Source organism: Oncorhynchus nerka, linkage group LG22 (assembly GCF_034236695.1).
Source record: "Oncorhynchus nerka isolate Pitt River linkage group LG22, Oner_Uvic_2.0, whole genome shotgun sequence".
Lineage (NCBI taxonomy): Eukaryota > Metazoa > Chordata > Actinopteri > Salmoniformes > Salmonidae > Oncorhynchus > Oncorhynchus nerka.
The window spans coordinates 10023567-10042488 of record NC_088417.1 but is presented as its reverse complement, the minus strand read 5'-3'; the positions used below and the strand labels follow the sequence as shown (position 1 = coordinate 10042488).

General features: G+C 44.9%; 1 protein-coding gene across 2 annotated transcripts in view; it reads left to right on the top strand.

Moving 5' to 3' along the window:
• Window positions 1–18586, top strand: part of LOC115104842 (reversion-inducing cysteine-rich protein with Kazal motifs-like) — an 89858-nt gene extending 71272 nt beyond the window's left edge. Inside the window, exons 17-21 of one of the 2 annotated variants that reach the window (XM_029626169.2) lie at window positions 4371–4566; window positions 8305–8515; window positions 9450–9523; window positions 12743–12898; window positions 17888–18586. In XM_029626169.2, coding sequence (XP_029482029.2) covers window positions 4371–4566; window positions 8305–8515; window positions 9450–9523; window positions 12743–12898; window positions 17888–18115 — 865 coding nt within the window. In that variant the 3' untranslated portion in view covers window positions 18116–18586. Of the gene's footprint in view, window positions 1–4370; window positions 4567–8304; window positions 8516–9449; window positions 9524–12742; window positions 12899–14456; window positions 15250–17887 lie in introns of those variants that run through there. The other variant, XM_029626170.2, reaches the window with a different exon arrangement.
• The last annotated feature ends 336 nt before the right edge of the window (window positions 18587–18922 follow it).

Below are 18922 nucleotides of genomic sequence, written 5' to 3'. Positions count from 1 at the left end.
CCTGATCCTATTCCACCTCAGTCGACGAGCCCTGATCCTATTCAACCTCAGCAGACTAGCCCTGATCCTATTCCACCTCAGTCGACTAGCCCTGATCCTATTCCACCTCAGCAGACTAGCCCTGATCCTATTCAACCTCAGCGGACTAGCCCTGATCCTATTCATCCTCAGTTGACTAGCCCTGATCCTATTCAACCTCAGCAGACTAGCCCTGATCCTATTCCACCTCAGTCGACTAGCCCTGATCCTATTCCACCTCAGCAGACTAGCCCTGATCCTATTCAACCTCAGCGGACTAGCCCTGATCCTATTCATCCTCAGTTGACTAGCCCTGATCCTATTCAACCTCAGCAGACTAGCCCTGATCCTATTCCACCTCAGCGGACTAGCCCTGATCCTATTCCACCTTAGTCGACGTTTGTTATTTCCTCTCTTGATAGATCCTATTTTCCTTCACCCTGCTTCACTCTTTCTTCAAATCTCCCTCTCACATTTCCCCGTGTCCAGAGGTGACGGACAGTCTGGTTGTTTGTTCAGGTGTGACAAGGCTGCGTCCACCCTGTGGTTGCCAGCGGTATCTCTGTCATAAGGCACACCGGTATGGGGTGTGCTTTTGTAACCCTCCTATCCGGAATCGCCTTGAGCTCCCAAAGCCCTGAGGCTCTCAACTCTTCCCCAGGCAGCATCATCGATCTAACATCACTCCAAACAACACCAAACACAGCGTTGGTCGGTCGTTACCTCACTTCTGACCCTCAGGGGGGCAAACATACAGCCAGGGGTCATTTTCTGCTCCCCTACAGCCACCATTTCTCTGTGCTGTAACAGAAATAGAGTCCTTAAGGGATGGGGCTCTGTGCTATTTGTCTTAATCTGTGTCACACGGTTCACTAGCTCGTCAGTGGACCCCAAGCACACAATGTGATCTGTCATCCTATCATCAGTCTCTATAGTAACCTGTTGATGTCATCCTATCATCAGTCTCTATAGTAACCTGTTGATGTCATCCTATCATCAGTCTCTATAGTAACCCGTTGATGTCATCCTATCATCAGTCTCTATAGTAACCTGTTGATGTCATCCTATCATCAGTCTCTATAGTAACCTGTTGATGTCATCCTATCATCAGAGTCTCTATAGTAACCTGTTGATGTCATCCTATCATCAGAGTCTCTATAGTAACCTGTTGATGTCATCCTATCATCAGTCTCTATAGTAACCCGTTGATGTCATCCTATCATCAGTCTCTATAGTAACCTGTTGATGTCATCCTATCATCAGAGCCTCTATAGTAACCTGTTGATATCATCCTATCATCAGTCTCTATAGTAACCCGTTGATGTCATCCTATCATCAGAGTCTCTATAGTAACCTGTTGATGTCATCCTATCATCAGTCTCTATAGTAACCTGTTGATGTCATCCTATCATCAGTCTCTATAGTAACCCGTTGATGTCATCCTATCATCAGTCTCTATAGTAACCTGTTGATGTCATCCTATCATCAGAGTCTCTATAGTAACCCGTTGATGTCATCCTATCATCAGAGTCTCTATAGTAACCTGTTGATGTCATCCTATCATCAGTCTCTATAGTAACCCGTTGATGTCATCCTATCATCAGTCTCTATAGTAACCCGTTGATGTCATCCTATCATCAGTCTCTATAGTAACCCGTTGATGTCATCCTATCACCAGTCTCTATAGTAACCTGTTGATGTCATCCTATCATCAGTCTCTATAGTAACCTGTTGATGTCATCCTATCATCAGTCTCTATAGTAACCCGTTGATGTCATCCTATCCTCAGTCTCTATAGTAACCTGTTGATGTCATCCTATCATCAGAGTCTCTATAGTAACCTGTTGATGTCATCCTATCATCAGAGTCTCTATAGTAACCCGTTGATGTCATCCTATCATCAGTCTCTATAGTAACCCGTTGATGTCATCCTATCATCAGTCTCTATAGTAACCTGTTGATGTCATCCTATCATCAGAGTCTCTATAGTAACCCGTTGATGTCATCCTATCATCAGTCTCTATAGTAACCTGTTGATGTCATCCTATCATCAGTCTCTATAGTAACCTGTTGATGTCATCCTATCATCAGTCTCTATAGTAACCTGTTGATGTCATCCTATCATCAGTCTCTATAGTAACCTGTTGATGTCATCCTATCATCAGTCTCTATAGTAACCTGTTGATGTCATCCTATCATCAGTCTCTATAGTAACCTGTTGATGTCATCCTATCATCAGTCTCTATAGTAACCTGTTGATGTCATCCTATCATCAGTCTCTATAGTAACCTGTTGATGTCATCCTATCATCAGTCTCTATAGTAACCTGTTGATGTCATCCTATCATCAGAGTCTCTATAGTAACCCGTTGATGTCATCCTATCATCAGTCTCTATAGTAACCCGTTGATGTCATCCTATCATCAGTCTCCATAGTAACCTGTTGATGTCATCCTATCATCAGAGTCTCTATAGTAACCCGTTGATGTCATCCTAGTGTCTCTATAGTAACCCATTGATGTCATCCTATCATCAGTCTCTATAGTAACCTGTTGATGTCATCCTATCATCAGAGTCTCTATAGTAACCTGTTGATGTCATCCTATCATCAGAGTCTCTATAGTAACCTGTTGATGTCATCCTATCATCAGAGTCTCTATAGTAACCTGTTGATGTCATCCTATCATCAGTCTCTATAGTAACCCGTTGATGTCATCCTATCATCAGTCTCTATAATAACCTGTTGATGTCATCCTATCATCAGAGTCTCTATAGTAACCTGTTGATGTCATCCTTTCATCAGTCTCTATAGTAACCTGTTGATGTCATCCTATCATCAGAGTCTCTATAGTAACCTGTTGATGTCATCCTATCATCAGAGTCTCTATAGTAACCCGTTGATGTCATCCTATCATCAGAGTCTCTATAGTAACCTGTTGATGTCATCCTATCATCAGTCTCTATAGTAACCCGTTGATGTCATCCTATCATCAGTCTCTATAGTAACCCGTTGATGTCATCCTATCATCAGTCTCTATAGTAACCCGTTGATGTCATCCTATCACCAGTCTCTATAGTAACCTGTTGATGTCATCCTATCATCAGTCTCTATAGTAACCTGTTGATGTCATCCTATCATCAGTCTCTATAGTAACCCGTTGATGTCATCCTATCCTCAGTCTCTATAGTAACCTGTTGATGTCATCCTATCATCAGAGTCTCTATAGTAACCTGTTGATGTCATCCTATCATCAGAGTCTCTATAGTAACCCGTTGATGTCATCCTATCATCAGTCTCTATAGTAACCCGTTGATGTCATCCTATCATCAGTCTCTATAGTAACCTGTTGATGTCATCCTATCATCAGAGTCTCTATAGTAACCCGTTGATGTCATCCTATCATCAGTCTCTATAGTAACCTGTTGATGTCATCCTATCATCAGTCTCTATAGTAACCTGTTGATGTCATCCTATCATCAGTCTCTATAGTAACCTGTTGATGTCATCCTATCATCAGTCTCTATAGTAACCTGTTGATGTCATCCTATCATCAGTCTCTATAGTAACCTGTTGATGTCATCCTATCATCAGTCTCTATAGTAACCTGTTGATGTCATCCTATCATCAGTCTCTATAGTAACCTGTTGATGTCATCCTATCATCAGTCTCTATAGTAACCTGTTGATGTCATCCTATCATCAGTCTCTATAGTAACCTGTTGATGTCATCCTATCATCAGTCTCTATAGTAACCTGTTGATGTCATCCTATCATCAGAGTCTCTATAGTAACCTGTTGATGTCATCCTATCATCAGTCTCTATCGTAACCCGTTGATGTCATCCTATCATCAGAGTCTCTATAGTAACCTGTTGATGTCATCCTATCATCAGTCTCTATAGTAACCTGTTGATGTCATCCTTTCATCAGTCTCTATAGTAACCTGTTGATGTCATCCTATCATCAGAGTCTCTATAGTAACCTGTTGATGTCATCCTATCATCAGTCTCTATCGTAACCCGTTGATGTCATCCTATCATCAGAGTCTCTATAGTAACCTGTTGATGTCATCCTATCATCAGTCTCTATAGTAACCTGTTGATGTCATCCTTTCATCAGTCTCTATAGTAACCTGTTGATGTCTGCAGTGAGAATAATACACAGTCGAGTACACTACTTTACAGTCATTCGGTGCTCAACTCAAAGCAAAGGCTCCACGCTACGTTGAAAATAATAGTATAATAATAGTATTGTACACATCATAGATGGAATGCGTCCGTGTTTTTTTTTTTAAGTACTTAAAACAATGACATAAATGAACCTCTTTTCCTCTCGTCTTCCCATTGGTCCACAGGTGTATCGCCAACCGTAGAGTGTGCCTTACAGACATGGCTGACTACCCCTGTCCTCAGTTTGAGTGTGTGGGTCGCCCCTCAGGTTGTGACAAGAGCCACGTGGACCCAGCATGTGACACAGACAACGTGGAACATCCCAACCTCTGTCAGCTCCTCCTGATGAGCAAGACCTTGGCCTATATGGGCCACTGTCAGGTACAATTTGACGTTCATGTCAGTTATGCTTTTAGTCAATGTTCTGAAGTAGAACATGTTTTTATCATTCAGTCTCAATGTCTCTGCTTCCATAACATCTACACTATCATTCCCTAAATTGACTGAATATGTTGACAGCATTTAAGGGCTTTTTGGGGGGGCATTTCAATAGATATAATTCATCGGCCATTTGAGAAGCAGCCTGAAACCAATTTACTGGAGACGGGTGACCAATATTTAGTCAATCACACAGAGATCACCCTGTTTTTAGAGCCTCAGAAAAGCTTCTCTCTGTTTGTGGTCATAAACGCTTAAATGAAGAACCTGCTTAGATCTGTCAGAGGCATGACGACACGTCCCAGCTGTTAGCAGTACAGACATACACATTACACATTTCAATACCATACTTTCAGTAAGTGACGGAGTGTCTTTGTACCTTGGATTATGAGAGGAGGCAGATATCCTAGCCCACCGAAAGCTGAAATCAAAATCAAATCAAATGTTATTTGTCACATGCAACAGAATACAACAGAATAGAACCTTACTGTGAAATGCTAACTTACAAGCCCTTAACCAACAATACAATTCAAGAAATAGAGGTAAGAAAATATTTACTAAATAAACTTAAGTAAAAAATTAAATAAAAAGTAACACAATAAAATAACAATAACGAGGCTAAATACAGGGGGTACTGGTACAGAGTCAGTGTGGAGGCTAAATACAGGGGGTACTGGTACAGAGTCAGTGTGGAGGCTAAATACAGGGGGTACTGGTACAGAGTCAGTGTGGAGGCTAAATACAGGGAGTACTGGTACAGAGTCAGTGTGGAGGCTAAATACAGGGAGTACTGGTACAGAGTCAGTGTGGAGGCTATATACAGGGAGTACTGGTACTGAGTCAGTGTGGAGGCTATATACAGGGAGTACTGGTACAGAGTCAGTGTGGAGGCTATATACAGGGAATACTGGTACTGAGTCAGTGTGGAGGCTATATACAGGGAGTACTGGTACTGAGTCAGTGTGGAGGCTATATACAGGGAGTACTGGTACTGAGTCAGTGTGCGGGGGTACAGGTTATTTGTACATGTAGGTAGGGGTAAAGTGACTATGCATAGATAATAAACAGCAAGTAGCAGCAGTGTAAAAACAAAGGTGGGGAGGGTGTCAAAGTAAATAGTCTAGGAGGCCATTTTATTAATTGTTCAGCAGTCTTATGTCTTGGAGGTAGAAGCTGTTGAGGAGCCTTTTGGACCTAGACTTGGAGCTCCGGTATTGCTTGCAGTGCGGTAGCAGAGAGAACAGTCTATGACTTGGGTGACTGGAGTCTTTGACCATTTTTAGGGCCTTCCCACTGTAGCTCCTTATGGTTAGATGCTGAGCAGTTGCCATAGCAGGCGGTGATGCAACCGGTCAGGATGCTCTCGATGGTGCGGCTGTAGAACTTTTTGAGGATCTGAGGACCAATGCCAAATCTTTTCAGTCTCCTGAAGGGGAAAAGGTGTTGTCGTGACCTCTTCACGACTGTCTTGGTGTGTTTGGACCATGATAAAAGTTTGTTGGTGATGTGGACACCAAGGAACTTGAAACTCTCAACCTGCTCCGCTACAGCCCCATCCTGTAGTCTACGATCAGGTCCTTTGTCTTGCTCACGTTGAGGGAGAGGTTGTTGTCCCGGCACCACACTGCCAGGTCTCTGACCTCCCTATAGGCTGTCACATTGTTGCCTGTGATCAGGCTTACACATTGTTGTCTGTGAACACTGTTGTGTCGTCAGCAAACTTAATGATGGTGTTGGAGTTGTGCTTGGCCACGCAATCGTGAGTGAACAGGGAGCACCAGTGAGGGGCCCTGTGTTGAGTATCAGAGAGGCAGATGTGTTGTTGCCTACCCTTACCACCTGGGGTGCGGCCCATCAGGAAGTCCAGGATCCAGTTGCAGAGGGAGGTGTTTAGTCCCAGGTTCCTTAGCTTATTGATGAGCTTTGAGGGCACTATGTTGTTGAACGCTGAGTTGTAGTCAATGAACAGCATTCTCACATAGGTGTTCCCTTTGTACAGGAGGGAAAAGGCAGTCTGGACAATCCCCTAAAGTATTGTCTAATAAACTCATACGTTGCATTCAGGTTCTTAGTCTTTCCACACGTGCAGACACATGCATCTCCTGTTTAGGACTGTGTATGTATATGATACACCCGAAATCCCCCCATGTTTGTTTGTTTGTGTGTGTCTGTTTGTTTGTGTGTGTCTGTTTGTTTGTGTGTGTTGAGAAACTCGGCAGTGGTTGAATTAGAGTGGTTTGTTAGTGATTAGGACCTGGTGGGATCATGTTTCTTCTTGCGGTAGGTCGCAGCGTCGGCCTGATGGCGTCTCACCTCAGTAACTCTCAGTGGAACAGGCCGGATCGGGTTATACAGTTGAAGTCGGATGTTTACATACACTTAGGTTGGAGTCGTTAAAACTCGTTTTTCAACCACTCCACAAATTTCTTTTTAACAAACTATATTTTTGGCAAGTCGGTTAGGGCATCTACTTTGTGCATGACACAAGTAATCTTTCCAACAACTGTTTACAGACAGATTATTTCACTTATAATTCACTGTATCACAATTCCAGTGGGTCAGAATTTTACATACACTAAGTTGACTGTGCCTTTAACAGCTTAGAAAATTCCAGAAAATGATCTCATGGCTTTAGAAGCTTCTGATAGGCTAATTAACATCATTTGAGTCAATTGGAGGTCTACCTGGAGATGTATTTCAAGGCCTACATTCAAACAAAGTGCCTCTTTGCTTGACATCATGGGAATATCAAAAGAAATCAGCCAAGACCTTATAAAAACCTCCACAATTCTGGTTCTTCCTTGGGAGCAATTTCCAAAGGCCTGAAGGTACCACATTCATCTGTACAAACAAATACTAATTGAGTGTATGAAAACTTCTGACCCACTGGGAATGTGATGAAAGAAATAAAAGCTGAAATTAATCATTCTCTCTACTGTTATTCTGACATTTCACATTCTTAAAATAAAGTGGTGAGCCTAATTAACCCAAGACAGGGAATTGTTATTTGGATTAAATGTCAGGAATTGTGAAAAACTGAGTTGAAATGTATTTGTCTGAAGTGTATGTAAACTTCCCACTTCAACTGTATATCCATTTAACGTCAACGACACCTCATTAAAATACCCACTTTAGGCCCCGTGTCAAGTCACCAAACCAAGAGCCTCGCAATTAGCCAATAAACCCGCCCACTCTCTGTGTTTTCCCGAGACAGTGAATAAAGGGTACATGAGAAGAAAGGAACACCGATGAGTTGTGAAATCTGTGAAAGTTTTGTAATGTTTTAAAAATTGTAAAACTGCCTTAATTTATTTCTGGACCCCAGGAAGAGTAGCTGTTGCCTTGGCAGATGGATGTGAATGATTCATCTGGATGTGAATGATTCATCTGGATGTGAATGATTCAATGAATGTGAATGATAACATCTGGATGTGAATGATTCAATGAATGTGAATGATAACATCTGGATGTGAATGATTCATCTGGATGTGAATGAATCATCTGGATGTGAATGATTCAATGAATGTGAATGATAACATCTGGATGTGAATGATTCATCTGGATGTGAATGAATCATCTGGATGTGAATGATTCAATGAATGTGAATGATAACATCTGGATGTGAACGATTCATCTGGATGTGAGTGATTCATTACTATACTGCATGTGTGTTCTATGCAGGACGCCTGTAAAAGGGCTCGGCCCGTGTGCGGCCACAATGGCGAAACGTACAACACGGTGTGCGAGGCCTACTCGGACCGCGTTGCCGTGGACTACCAGGGGCGGTGCCATGCCGTGGGGGCGGTGGCAGAGTTTGCCTCTGACTCAGGCTGTGACATGATCCCCTGCCCCGCCCTCTCCACCCCGGGCTGCATCCCTGTCACACCACCTGGTCAGTACAATAGAGACAGAAATGATATCATATATAATGTTCTATTAGCGCTATGGTCAGTACACTCAGTGGCTATGGAACCCTGACGTGTTCCCTCGGACGTGCTACCTGTCCCAGACCTGCTGTTTTCAACTCTGTAGAGACAGCAGGAGCGGTAGAGATGCTCTGAATGATCGGCTATGAAAAGCCAACTGACATTTACTCCTGAGGTGCTGACTTGCTGCTCCCTCGACAACCACTGTGATTATTATTATTTGACCCTGCTGGTCAACTATGAACATTTGAGTTTCTGTACAGCACTTTGTGACATCAGCTGATATAAGAAGGGCTTTATAAATACATTTGATTGGTTGAAGGGCTTTATAAATACATTTGATTGGTTGAAGGGCTTTATAAATACATTTGATTGATTGAACCACATTCACTTTGTCAGTTTATTAGGTACACCACCCTGTTCATGAAAATGGTTCGCTCCTACAGACGGGGAGTCATGTGGCCGTGGCTTGTTATATAAAGCAGGCAGACAGGCATCGAGGCATTCAGTTACTGTTCAATTGAACGTTAGAATGAGCAAAACGAGTGACTAGCCAACTTTCAACGTGGTATGATCATTGGTGCCACGCTGCCTGGTGTCAACGATACAGGAGAGTGGCGGTGGAGTAATGATGAGGGGAATGTTGTCCTGGCACATGTCAGGTCCCTTGATACCAATTGAGCAACGTTTCCATGCCACAAAGAATTTGGCCTGTTCTGGAGGCAAAGTGTGGTGGGTACGACCCAGTACTAGATGGGTGTACCTAATATACGGGCCACTGAGTGTAAATCTCTGTTATACTTATGATTTTTTCTACATGGGAACACAAGTCAGATTCAGATATTGTTTTGATTGACACCTGTCCTCTGACCCCTGACCTCTTGGTGCTCCACCTATCAGGCGCCTGCTGTCCTCTGTGCGCGGGCATGCTGCAGATCCTGTGGAACAAGGAGCAAATGAAAGTCTTCGCTAAGGTCAGAACCGTCTGCCATGCGCCTCGACTATCTGGGTGTGGGCCTGGGGCTTTGTTCCATTTCAGAAAAGTTGTCCCCTTCCCTCTCACTCCTTTTATGGATCTGTCTAAGTCACAACAGTAGCTCCACCAAGTTCAGTATGCTGTGTGCAGGTTTAGATTCCGCTAATAAAGGGCGTACAATCGTGTGTGTTAGAGCAGGGCAGGAACAAAAGCCTGCACACCCAGTTGAGTAGCTCTCCGGGAGATGGATTGGCCACCCCTGGGGCACAGGCTGTGGGTTTTGAACTGTAGTGACGCAAGACGACCACTAGAGGGAGGCATAGATATAAAATACCTAGCATCAACATCACATGCCTCCTTCTGGGATACTTAGCAAGTTTGAAATGACTAGATCGGACGCAGCTTACAGAGCTCAGAAATGCTTCATATACATGCTAATAAGAAATGCTTTGTATACATGCTAATAAGAAAGGCTTTGTATACATGCTAATAAGAAATGCTTTGTATACATGCTAATAAGAAATGCTTTGTATACATGCTAATAAGAAATTTACATTTACATTTAAGTCATTTAGCAGACGCTCTTATCCAGAGCGACTTACAAATTGGTGCATTCACCTTATGACATCCAGTGGAACAGTAGTGCATCTAAATCTTTTAAGGGGGGTGAGAGGGATTACTTTATCCTATCCTAGGTATTCCTTAAAGAGGTAGGGTTTCAGGTGTCTCCGGAAGGTGGTGATTGACTCCGCTGTCCTGGCGTCGTGAGGGAGTTTGTTCCACCATTGGGGGGCCAGAGCAGCGAACAGTTTTGACTGGGCTGCGCGGGAACTGTACTTCCTCAGTGGTAGGGAGGCGAGCAGGCCAGAGGTGGATGAACGCAGTGCCCTTGTTTGGGTGTAGGGCCTGATCAGAGCCTGGAGGTACTGAGGTGCTGTTCCCCTCACAGCTCCGTAGGCAAGCACCATGGTCTTGTAGCGGATGCGAGCTTCAACTGGAAGCCAGTGGAGAGAGCGGAGGAGCGGGGTGACGTGAGAGAACTTGGGAAGGTTGAACACCAGACGGGCTGCGGCGTTCTGGATGAGTTGTAGGAGTTTAATGGCACAGGCAGGGAGCCCAGCCAACAGCGAGTTGCAGTAATCCAGACGGGAGATGACAAGTGCCTGGATTAGGACCTGCGCCGCTTCCTGTGTGAGGCAGGGTCGTACTCTGCGGATGTTGTAGAGCATGAACCTACAGGAACGGGCCACCGCCTTGATGTTAGTTGAGAACGACAGGGTGTTGTCCAGGATCACGCCAAGGTTCTTAGCGCTCTGGGAGGAGGACACAATGGAGTTGTCAACCGTGATGTCGAGATCATGGAACGGGCAGTCCTTCCCCGGGAGGAAGAGCAGCTCCGTCTTGCCGAGGTTCAGCTTGAGGTGGTGATCCGTCATCCACACTGATATGTCTGCCAGACATGCAGAGATGCGATTCGCCACCTAGTCATCAGAAGGGGGAAAGGAGAAGATTAATTGTGTGTCGTCTGCATAGCAATGATAGGAGAGACCATGTGAGGTTATGACAGAGCCAAGTGACTTGGTGTATAGCGAGAATAGGAGAGGGCCTAGAACAGAGCCCTGGGGGACACCAGTGGTGAGAGCACGTGGTGTGGAGACGGATTCTCGCCACGCCACCTGGTAGGAGGGACCTGTCAGGTAGGACGCAATCCAAGCGTGGGCCGCGCCGGAGATGCCCAACTCGGAGAGGGTGGAGAGGAGGATCTGATGGTTCACAGTATCGAAGGCAGCCGATAGGTCTAGAAGGATGAGAGCAGAGGAGAGAGAGTTAGCTTTAGCAGTGCGGAGCGCCTCCGTGATACAGAGAAGAGCAGTCTCAGTTGAATGACTAGTCTTGAAACCTGACTGATTTGGATCAAGAAGGTCATTCTGAGAGAGATAGCGGGAGAGCTGGCCAAGGACGGCACGTTCAAGAGTTTTGGAGAGAAAAGAAAGAAGGGATACTGGTCTGTAGTTGTTGACATCGGAGGGATCGAGTGTAGGTTTTTTCAGAAGGGGTGCAACTCTCGCTCTCTTGAAGACGGAAGGGACGTAGCCAGCGGTCAGGGATGAGTTGATGAGCGAGGTGAGGTAAGGGAGAAGGTCTCCGGAAATGGTCTGGAGAAGAGAGGAGGGGATAGGGTCAAGCGGGCAGGTTGTTGGCGGCCGGCCGTCACAAGACGCGAGATTTCATCTGGAGAGAGGGGAGAAAGAGGTCAGAGCACAGGGTAGGGCAGTGTGAGCAGAACCAGCGGTGTCGTTTGACTTAGCAAACGAGGATCGGATGTCGTCGACCTTCTTTTCAAAATGGTTGACGAAGTCATCTGCAGAGAGGGAGGAGGGGGGGGAGGGGGAGGAGGATTCAGGAGGGAGGAGAAGGTTGCAAAGAGCTTCCTAGGGTTAGAGGCAGATGCTTGGAATTTAGAGTGGTGGAAAGTGGCTTTAGCAGCAGAGAGAGAAGAGGAAAATGTAGAGAGGAGGGAGTGAAAGGATGTCAGGTCCGCAGGGAGGCGAGTTTTCCTCCATTTCCGCTCGGCTGTATACATGCTAATAAGAAATGCTTTGTATACATGCTAATAAGAAATGCTTCGTATACATGCTAATAAGAAATGCTTTGTATACATGCTAATAAGAAATGCTTCGTATACATGCTAATAAGAAATGCTTCATATACATGCTAATAAGAAATGCTTTGTATACATGCTAATAAGAAATGCTTTGTATACATGCTAATACATGCTAATTCAAAGCAGATTCATTATAAACGTGAGCTAGGGCTATTAGTCCCTAATCTCCAACACAGTTATCTTATCAACGTTAAGTCTAGACCATAAGCCTCCTAATTCCAAACAAATGACCTTTGGAAATGCTGTCACGCTGAAATTATGTAGCGCTGATTAGACAACGACTCACTCAGACCAGCCATGGAAATAGACAGCGTAGATTGCCAACCTACCCTTCATTCCCTGACAGTAGGCACTGTAAAACATTCATTGCACTTTCAACTACTGTTCACAGACGCATTTCATGTTTGTTATTAAATCGGGATGAATACAATTTGCTCACCACATAGAGTGCCAATAAACCTGTTTTCAGTTCCGTTTTCCTCAGTCTGCAGTGAATTGAATCTCAAACTCTATATGGCTCTGGTTGTCTGTCCTGCTGGTTTGGTGTGTCAGTTGAACAGGAAGCAACCAGTGACGGTCCATGACATCTTGAGGATCCTGCGTCTCCACATCTCCGTGCCGCAGTGTGACATCTTCGGTTACCTGAGCATCGACTCAGAGATCGTCATCCTCATCGTCCCCGTGGACCAGCAGCCAACCCCACTGCAGGTAAACACACAGAAACGGAGTTCACACACTGGCTACACACTATCACACACTGGCTACACACTATCACACACTGGCTACACACTATCACACACTGGCTACACACTATCACACACTGGCTACACACTATCACACACTGGCTACACACTATCACACACTGGCTACACACTATCACACACTGGCTACACACTATCACACACTGGCTACACACTATCACCCACTGGCTACACACTATCACACACTGGCTACACACTGGCTACACACTATCACACACTGGCTACACACTATCACACACTGGCTACACACTATCACACACTGGCTACACACTATCACACACTATCATACACTGGCTACACACTATCACACACTAGCTACACACTATCACACACTATCACACACTGGCTACACACTATCACACACTATCACACACTGGCTACACACTATCACACACTAGCTACACACTATCACACACTGGCTACACACTATCAAACACTGGATACACACTGTCACACACTGGCTACACACTATCACACACTGGCTACACACTATCACACACTGGCTACACACTATCACACTATCACACACTGGCTACACACTGGCTACACACTATCACACACTGGCTACACACTATCACACACTGGCTACACACTATCACACACTGGCTACACACTATCACACACTGGCTACACACTATCACACACTGGCTACACACTATCACACACTGGCTACACACTATCACATACTGGCTACACACTGGCTACACACTATCACACACTGGCTACACACTATCACACACTGGCTACACACTGGCTACACACTATCACACACTGGCTACACACTATCACACACTGGCTACACACTATCAAACACTGGATACACACTGTCACACACTGGCTACACACTGGCTACACACTATCACACACTGGCTACACACTATCACACACTGGCTACACACTATCACACTATCACACACTGGCTACACACTGGCTACACACTATCACACACTGGCTACACACTATCACACACTGGCTACACACTATCACACACTGGCTACACACTATCACACACTGGCTACACACTATCACACACTGGCTACACACTATCACACACTGGCTACACACTATCACATACTGGCTACACACTGGCTACACACTATCACACACTGGCTACACACTATCACACACTGGCTACACACTGGCTACACACTGTCACACACTGGCTACACACTGGGTATGTAACCGATGTGAAATGGCTAGCTAGTTAGCGCTCTCTCTCTGTCTCTCTCTCGCTCTTTCTGTCTCTCTGTCTCTCTCTTTCTGTCTCTCTCTCTTTCTGTCTCTCTCTCTCTCTCTCTGTTTCTCTCTCTGTCTCTCTCTCTCTCTTTCTGTCTCTCTCTCGGTCTCTGTCTCTCTCTCTGTCTCTCTCTCTGTCTCTCTCTCTGTCTCTCTTTCTGTCTCTCTCTATGTTTCTCTCTCTCTGTCTCACAGAGACCTGTCGACTGACATTAATTCACAATTCTTCTCTGTGCCAAGGCCATTGCCCTGTTTTGTTTTGATTCTAGGTTGATCGGATGATGCATGACCTGGAACCTAATCAGCATAGCGTACAGTACACCTTAGGGCCAAATCATCCCATCATGGTGTTGTGAGCATTTTTGTTTCCTACATAGAACAGAGCCCCTTTCAGGCAGCACCAGCAGCATGTTCTCCCCCTACCCCCCACCCTACCCCGTCGCTACCCCCCACCCTACCCCCACGCCTGTCTATAAACCCAGTGGATTACACAGTGATTACTGCAGAAAAGAGGAGGCATTTGTTAACAAGCTGAGCATTCACACAGAGGATGCGTTTAGAGATATCGGGGAGCACACGGGAGACATGGGGTGAAGTTCTGGAAGGGTCATTTTTTTTTAGAGCCGCACCCGACCACGCTGGCCACATCAATTCCGAGCCCCACCCGATACCTGACATCAGGAGCAACCCGACCCGATACCCGACATCAGGAGCAACCCGACCCACCCGATACCCGACATCAGGAGCAACCCGACCCACCCGATACCCGACATCAGGAGCAACCCGACCCACCCGCATAGAATTGTTCCGATCCGTGACTCGGCAAATAACATGAATTTATTTTAAAAAGAAATTGGACTCCAGAATAGTAGGCTGTTATTCCCTTCCCTGCATGAATTCATTTGTCTACATGTCTATTCAACATTTGAATAAAAGGTAACCATACCTTCTAATGAGCCCTCTTTACCTAATGAAAGCATATAGCGACATTCAATATTGTTTAGATAATCAAATTGTTTAATTGAAACTTAAATAAACAATTCCCAGAGTCGAATACATTGATTTGGCCTAGGTTTCTCAAATTCTTACCAGCGCACCAGTTTTAACCTGTGGATGGTCTAAATGAACGAAAGCCTGAATTAACATAATAATTAACTGACAATAAACTGAAATGGCCTATCGTAAACAAATACCTATTTGAACTTTTTTTGCAGGCTGTGTATCTATCTACCAGGTGTATCTATCTACCAGGTATATCCATCTACCAGGTGTATATATCTACCAGGTGTATATATCTACCAGGTGTATATATCTACCAGGTGTATCTATCTACCAGGTATATACATCTACCAGGTGTATCTATCTACCAGGTGTATCTATCTACCAGGTGTATCTATCTACCAGGTGTATTTATCTACCAGGTGTATCTATCTACCAGGTGTATATATCTACCAGGTGTATCTATCTACATTTACATTTACATTTAAGTCATTTAGCAGACGCTCTTATCCAGAGCGACTTACAAATTGGTGCATTCACCTTATGACATCCAGTGGAACAGTAGTGCATCTACCAGGTGTATATATCTACCAGGTGTATCTATCTACCAGGTGTATCTATCTACCAGGTGTATCCATCTACCAGGTATATCCATCTACCAGGTGTATATATCTACCAGCTGTATCTATCTACCAGGTGTATCCATCTACCAGGTGTATATATCTACCAGGTGTATCCATCTACCAGGTGTATATATCTACCAGGTGTATCTATCTATCAGGTGTATCTATCTACCAGGTGTATCCATCTACCAGGTGTATATATCTACCAGGTGTATCTATCTACCAGGTGTATCTATCTACCAGATGTATCCATCTACCAGGTGTATCTATCTACCAGGTGTATATATCTACCAGGTGTATATATCTACCAGGTGTATATATCTACCAGGTGCATCTATCTACCAGGTGTATATATCTACCAGGTGTATATATCTACCAGGTGTATCTATCTACCAGGTGTATATATCTACCAGGTGTATATATCTACCAGGTGCATCTATCTACCAGGTGTATATATCTACCAGGTGTATATATCTACCATGTGTATCCATCTACCAGGTGTATATATCTACCAGGTGTATCTATCTACCAGGTGTATATATCTACCATGTGTATATATCTACCAGGTGTATCCATCTACCATGTGTATATATCTACCAGGTGTATCCATCTACCAGGTGTATCTATCTACCAGGTTTATATATCTACCAGGTGTATCTATCTACCAGGTGTATCCATCTACCAGGTATATCCATCTACCAGGTGTATATATCTACCAGGTGTATATATCTACCAGGTGTATATATCTACCAGGTGTATCTATCTACCAGGTGTATCTATCTACCAGGTGTACATATCTACCAGGTGTACATATCTACCAGGTGTATCTATCTACCAGGTGTATCTATCTACCAGGTGTATCTATCTACCAGGTGTATCCATCTACCAGGTGTGTATATCTACCAGGTGTATCTATCTACCAGGTGTATATATCTACCAGGTGTATCTATCTACCAGGTGTATATATCTACCAGGTGTATCCATCTACCAGGTGTATCTATCTACCAGGTGTATATATCTACCAGGTGTATATATCTACCAGGTGTATATATCTACCAGGTGAATATATCTACCAGGTGTATATATCTACCAGGTGTATCCATCTACCAGGTGTATCCATCTACCAGGTGTATATATCTACCAGGTGTATCTATCTACCAGGTTGTTTCCCTTGTCCACAATCCAAACCACAAACCAAACCCGGGGATTTCACCTGTTTCCACGACGACGGTGGCCTATACCCATTCTTTTTATTTCTCCATTAGCCATTTTCACATGAGCTATACTAGCCAGGGAAGGTAGGCTTGGCAACGTATTCTCACGTGGGGGGGTCAACTACAAGCCGATCTGTGGCTTTGACATAATGTTTTCATTCCACCCGCCAGTGGATTTGTTTATTTGCGTCTCAACAGCAGGGAACCTTGGGAATCCGACCCGATGCAGGACTAGTCCCAGGCAGTGACTCCTAGGCAATATTTAACTGTTATTTCGAACAGTACCATCTCCGGTTTTTCTCTCGAAAAATTAGATTTAATTGAGATAGGACTAACCTGGATAAACAGAAGGTTAAACAAAGATTTTCTCATGACACCAGAGACTTAGATGATGAAGGAGAGACCCCAAAACCCCCGTCTCGCTGAGAGACAATCTAACTCCTCTCAGAATCTCTTTCACTCCACTGGGACTCATAATCAGACGTTTCATCTCTGCCAACAGTTCTGTCGCATCGAGTGTGAAACTCCCAATTAAGTTGTTTTTCATACCCTTTCCACTCCTTTTATTGATATCTCTGCAAACAAAAAACAGCCCTGAGCAATAATTATCGATGGAAACCGGGAAATGAAGGTTATGGGCCGGCCTCCTGTCATTCTCTCGAGGAACTATTAGTCAAGAATGTGACTCACTGTCTGTAACTTGTAGGTGGTTCAATTAGGAATGTTTCATACACAAACAAAGAGCCTGGTTTGTTACGTTATAACAAAATAACACGTTTGGATCTGCTATTTCAGAAGGGAATTAAGACAATGCATAACATCATACATGTAAATGTGTCTGCGTGTGTGTGTATCATGTCTCAGATTGAAGCCTGCAGCATGGAGGCGGAGAAGATCGACTCACTCATCAACTACGGCAGTCCCACCCTGGTCTCCCACGTGCCTCTGTCTGCTTTCCTCACCTCCGACGTCTCCATCTCCACCATCAGGTCCACGGGATACCCCGGCTCCTCGGACTCCTCCCTGCCCATCTTCCTCTGCCTCGCCTTGGGCCTCGTCCTCATTCTAGACCCAGGCATAGCCGAGGCCTAGCTAGTCCCCAGTAGCCAGCCACGCCCTGGTGGCACGAGGCCTGGTGTATTGTGGACTATTCTAAGGGACCCAGGTCATTGCATGGCAGGAAGCATCATCCTGTAAAAGCCTTGACAATCAACCCTATAAACTCTACTGCACAAGCGTCAATCATAGACGAGAAGCTATGAGATTCATCTTGTTCCAATGACAGAGGAGACACAATCACATTCCAGCTTTGGTTCCATAGAACTCTCTATATATCATGACAGGGAGGATTCGTTTTTTATTACACAGTGTTTTGTATTCAGTAGCTCTCTCCTCCTCTAAAGCTGTGGAGGTGTGTGTGTGTATGTGTGTGTGTCCTCCTTACCTTTTCCCTCGCCCACTTCTCCTCTTCCTCTCCTCCCCTCTCCTTCTCCTCCCGTCTCCTTCTCCTCCCCTCTCATTCTCCTCCACTCTCCTTCTCCTCCCTCTCCTCTCCTCCCCCTCCCCTCTCCCTCTCCTTCTCCTCCCCTCTCCCTCTCCCTCTCCTTCTCCTCCACTCTCCTTCTCCTCCACTCTCCTTCTCCTCCCCTCTCCCTCCCCTCTCCTCCACTCTCCTTCTCCTCCACTCTCCTTCTCCTCCCCTCTCCCTCTCCTCCCCTCTCCCTCTCCCTCTCCTCCCCTCTCCTCCCCTCTCCCTCTCCTCCCCTCTCCTCTCCTCCCCTCTCCTCTATCCAGGTTTTTGTACTATTGTAAATAGAGTTGGGAGTTGCAGACTGATACATTCTGAACGTCAAACAGGTGGAAGACAAGCATCCCACCACTCTATAAGCTGAAAAGACA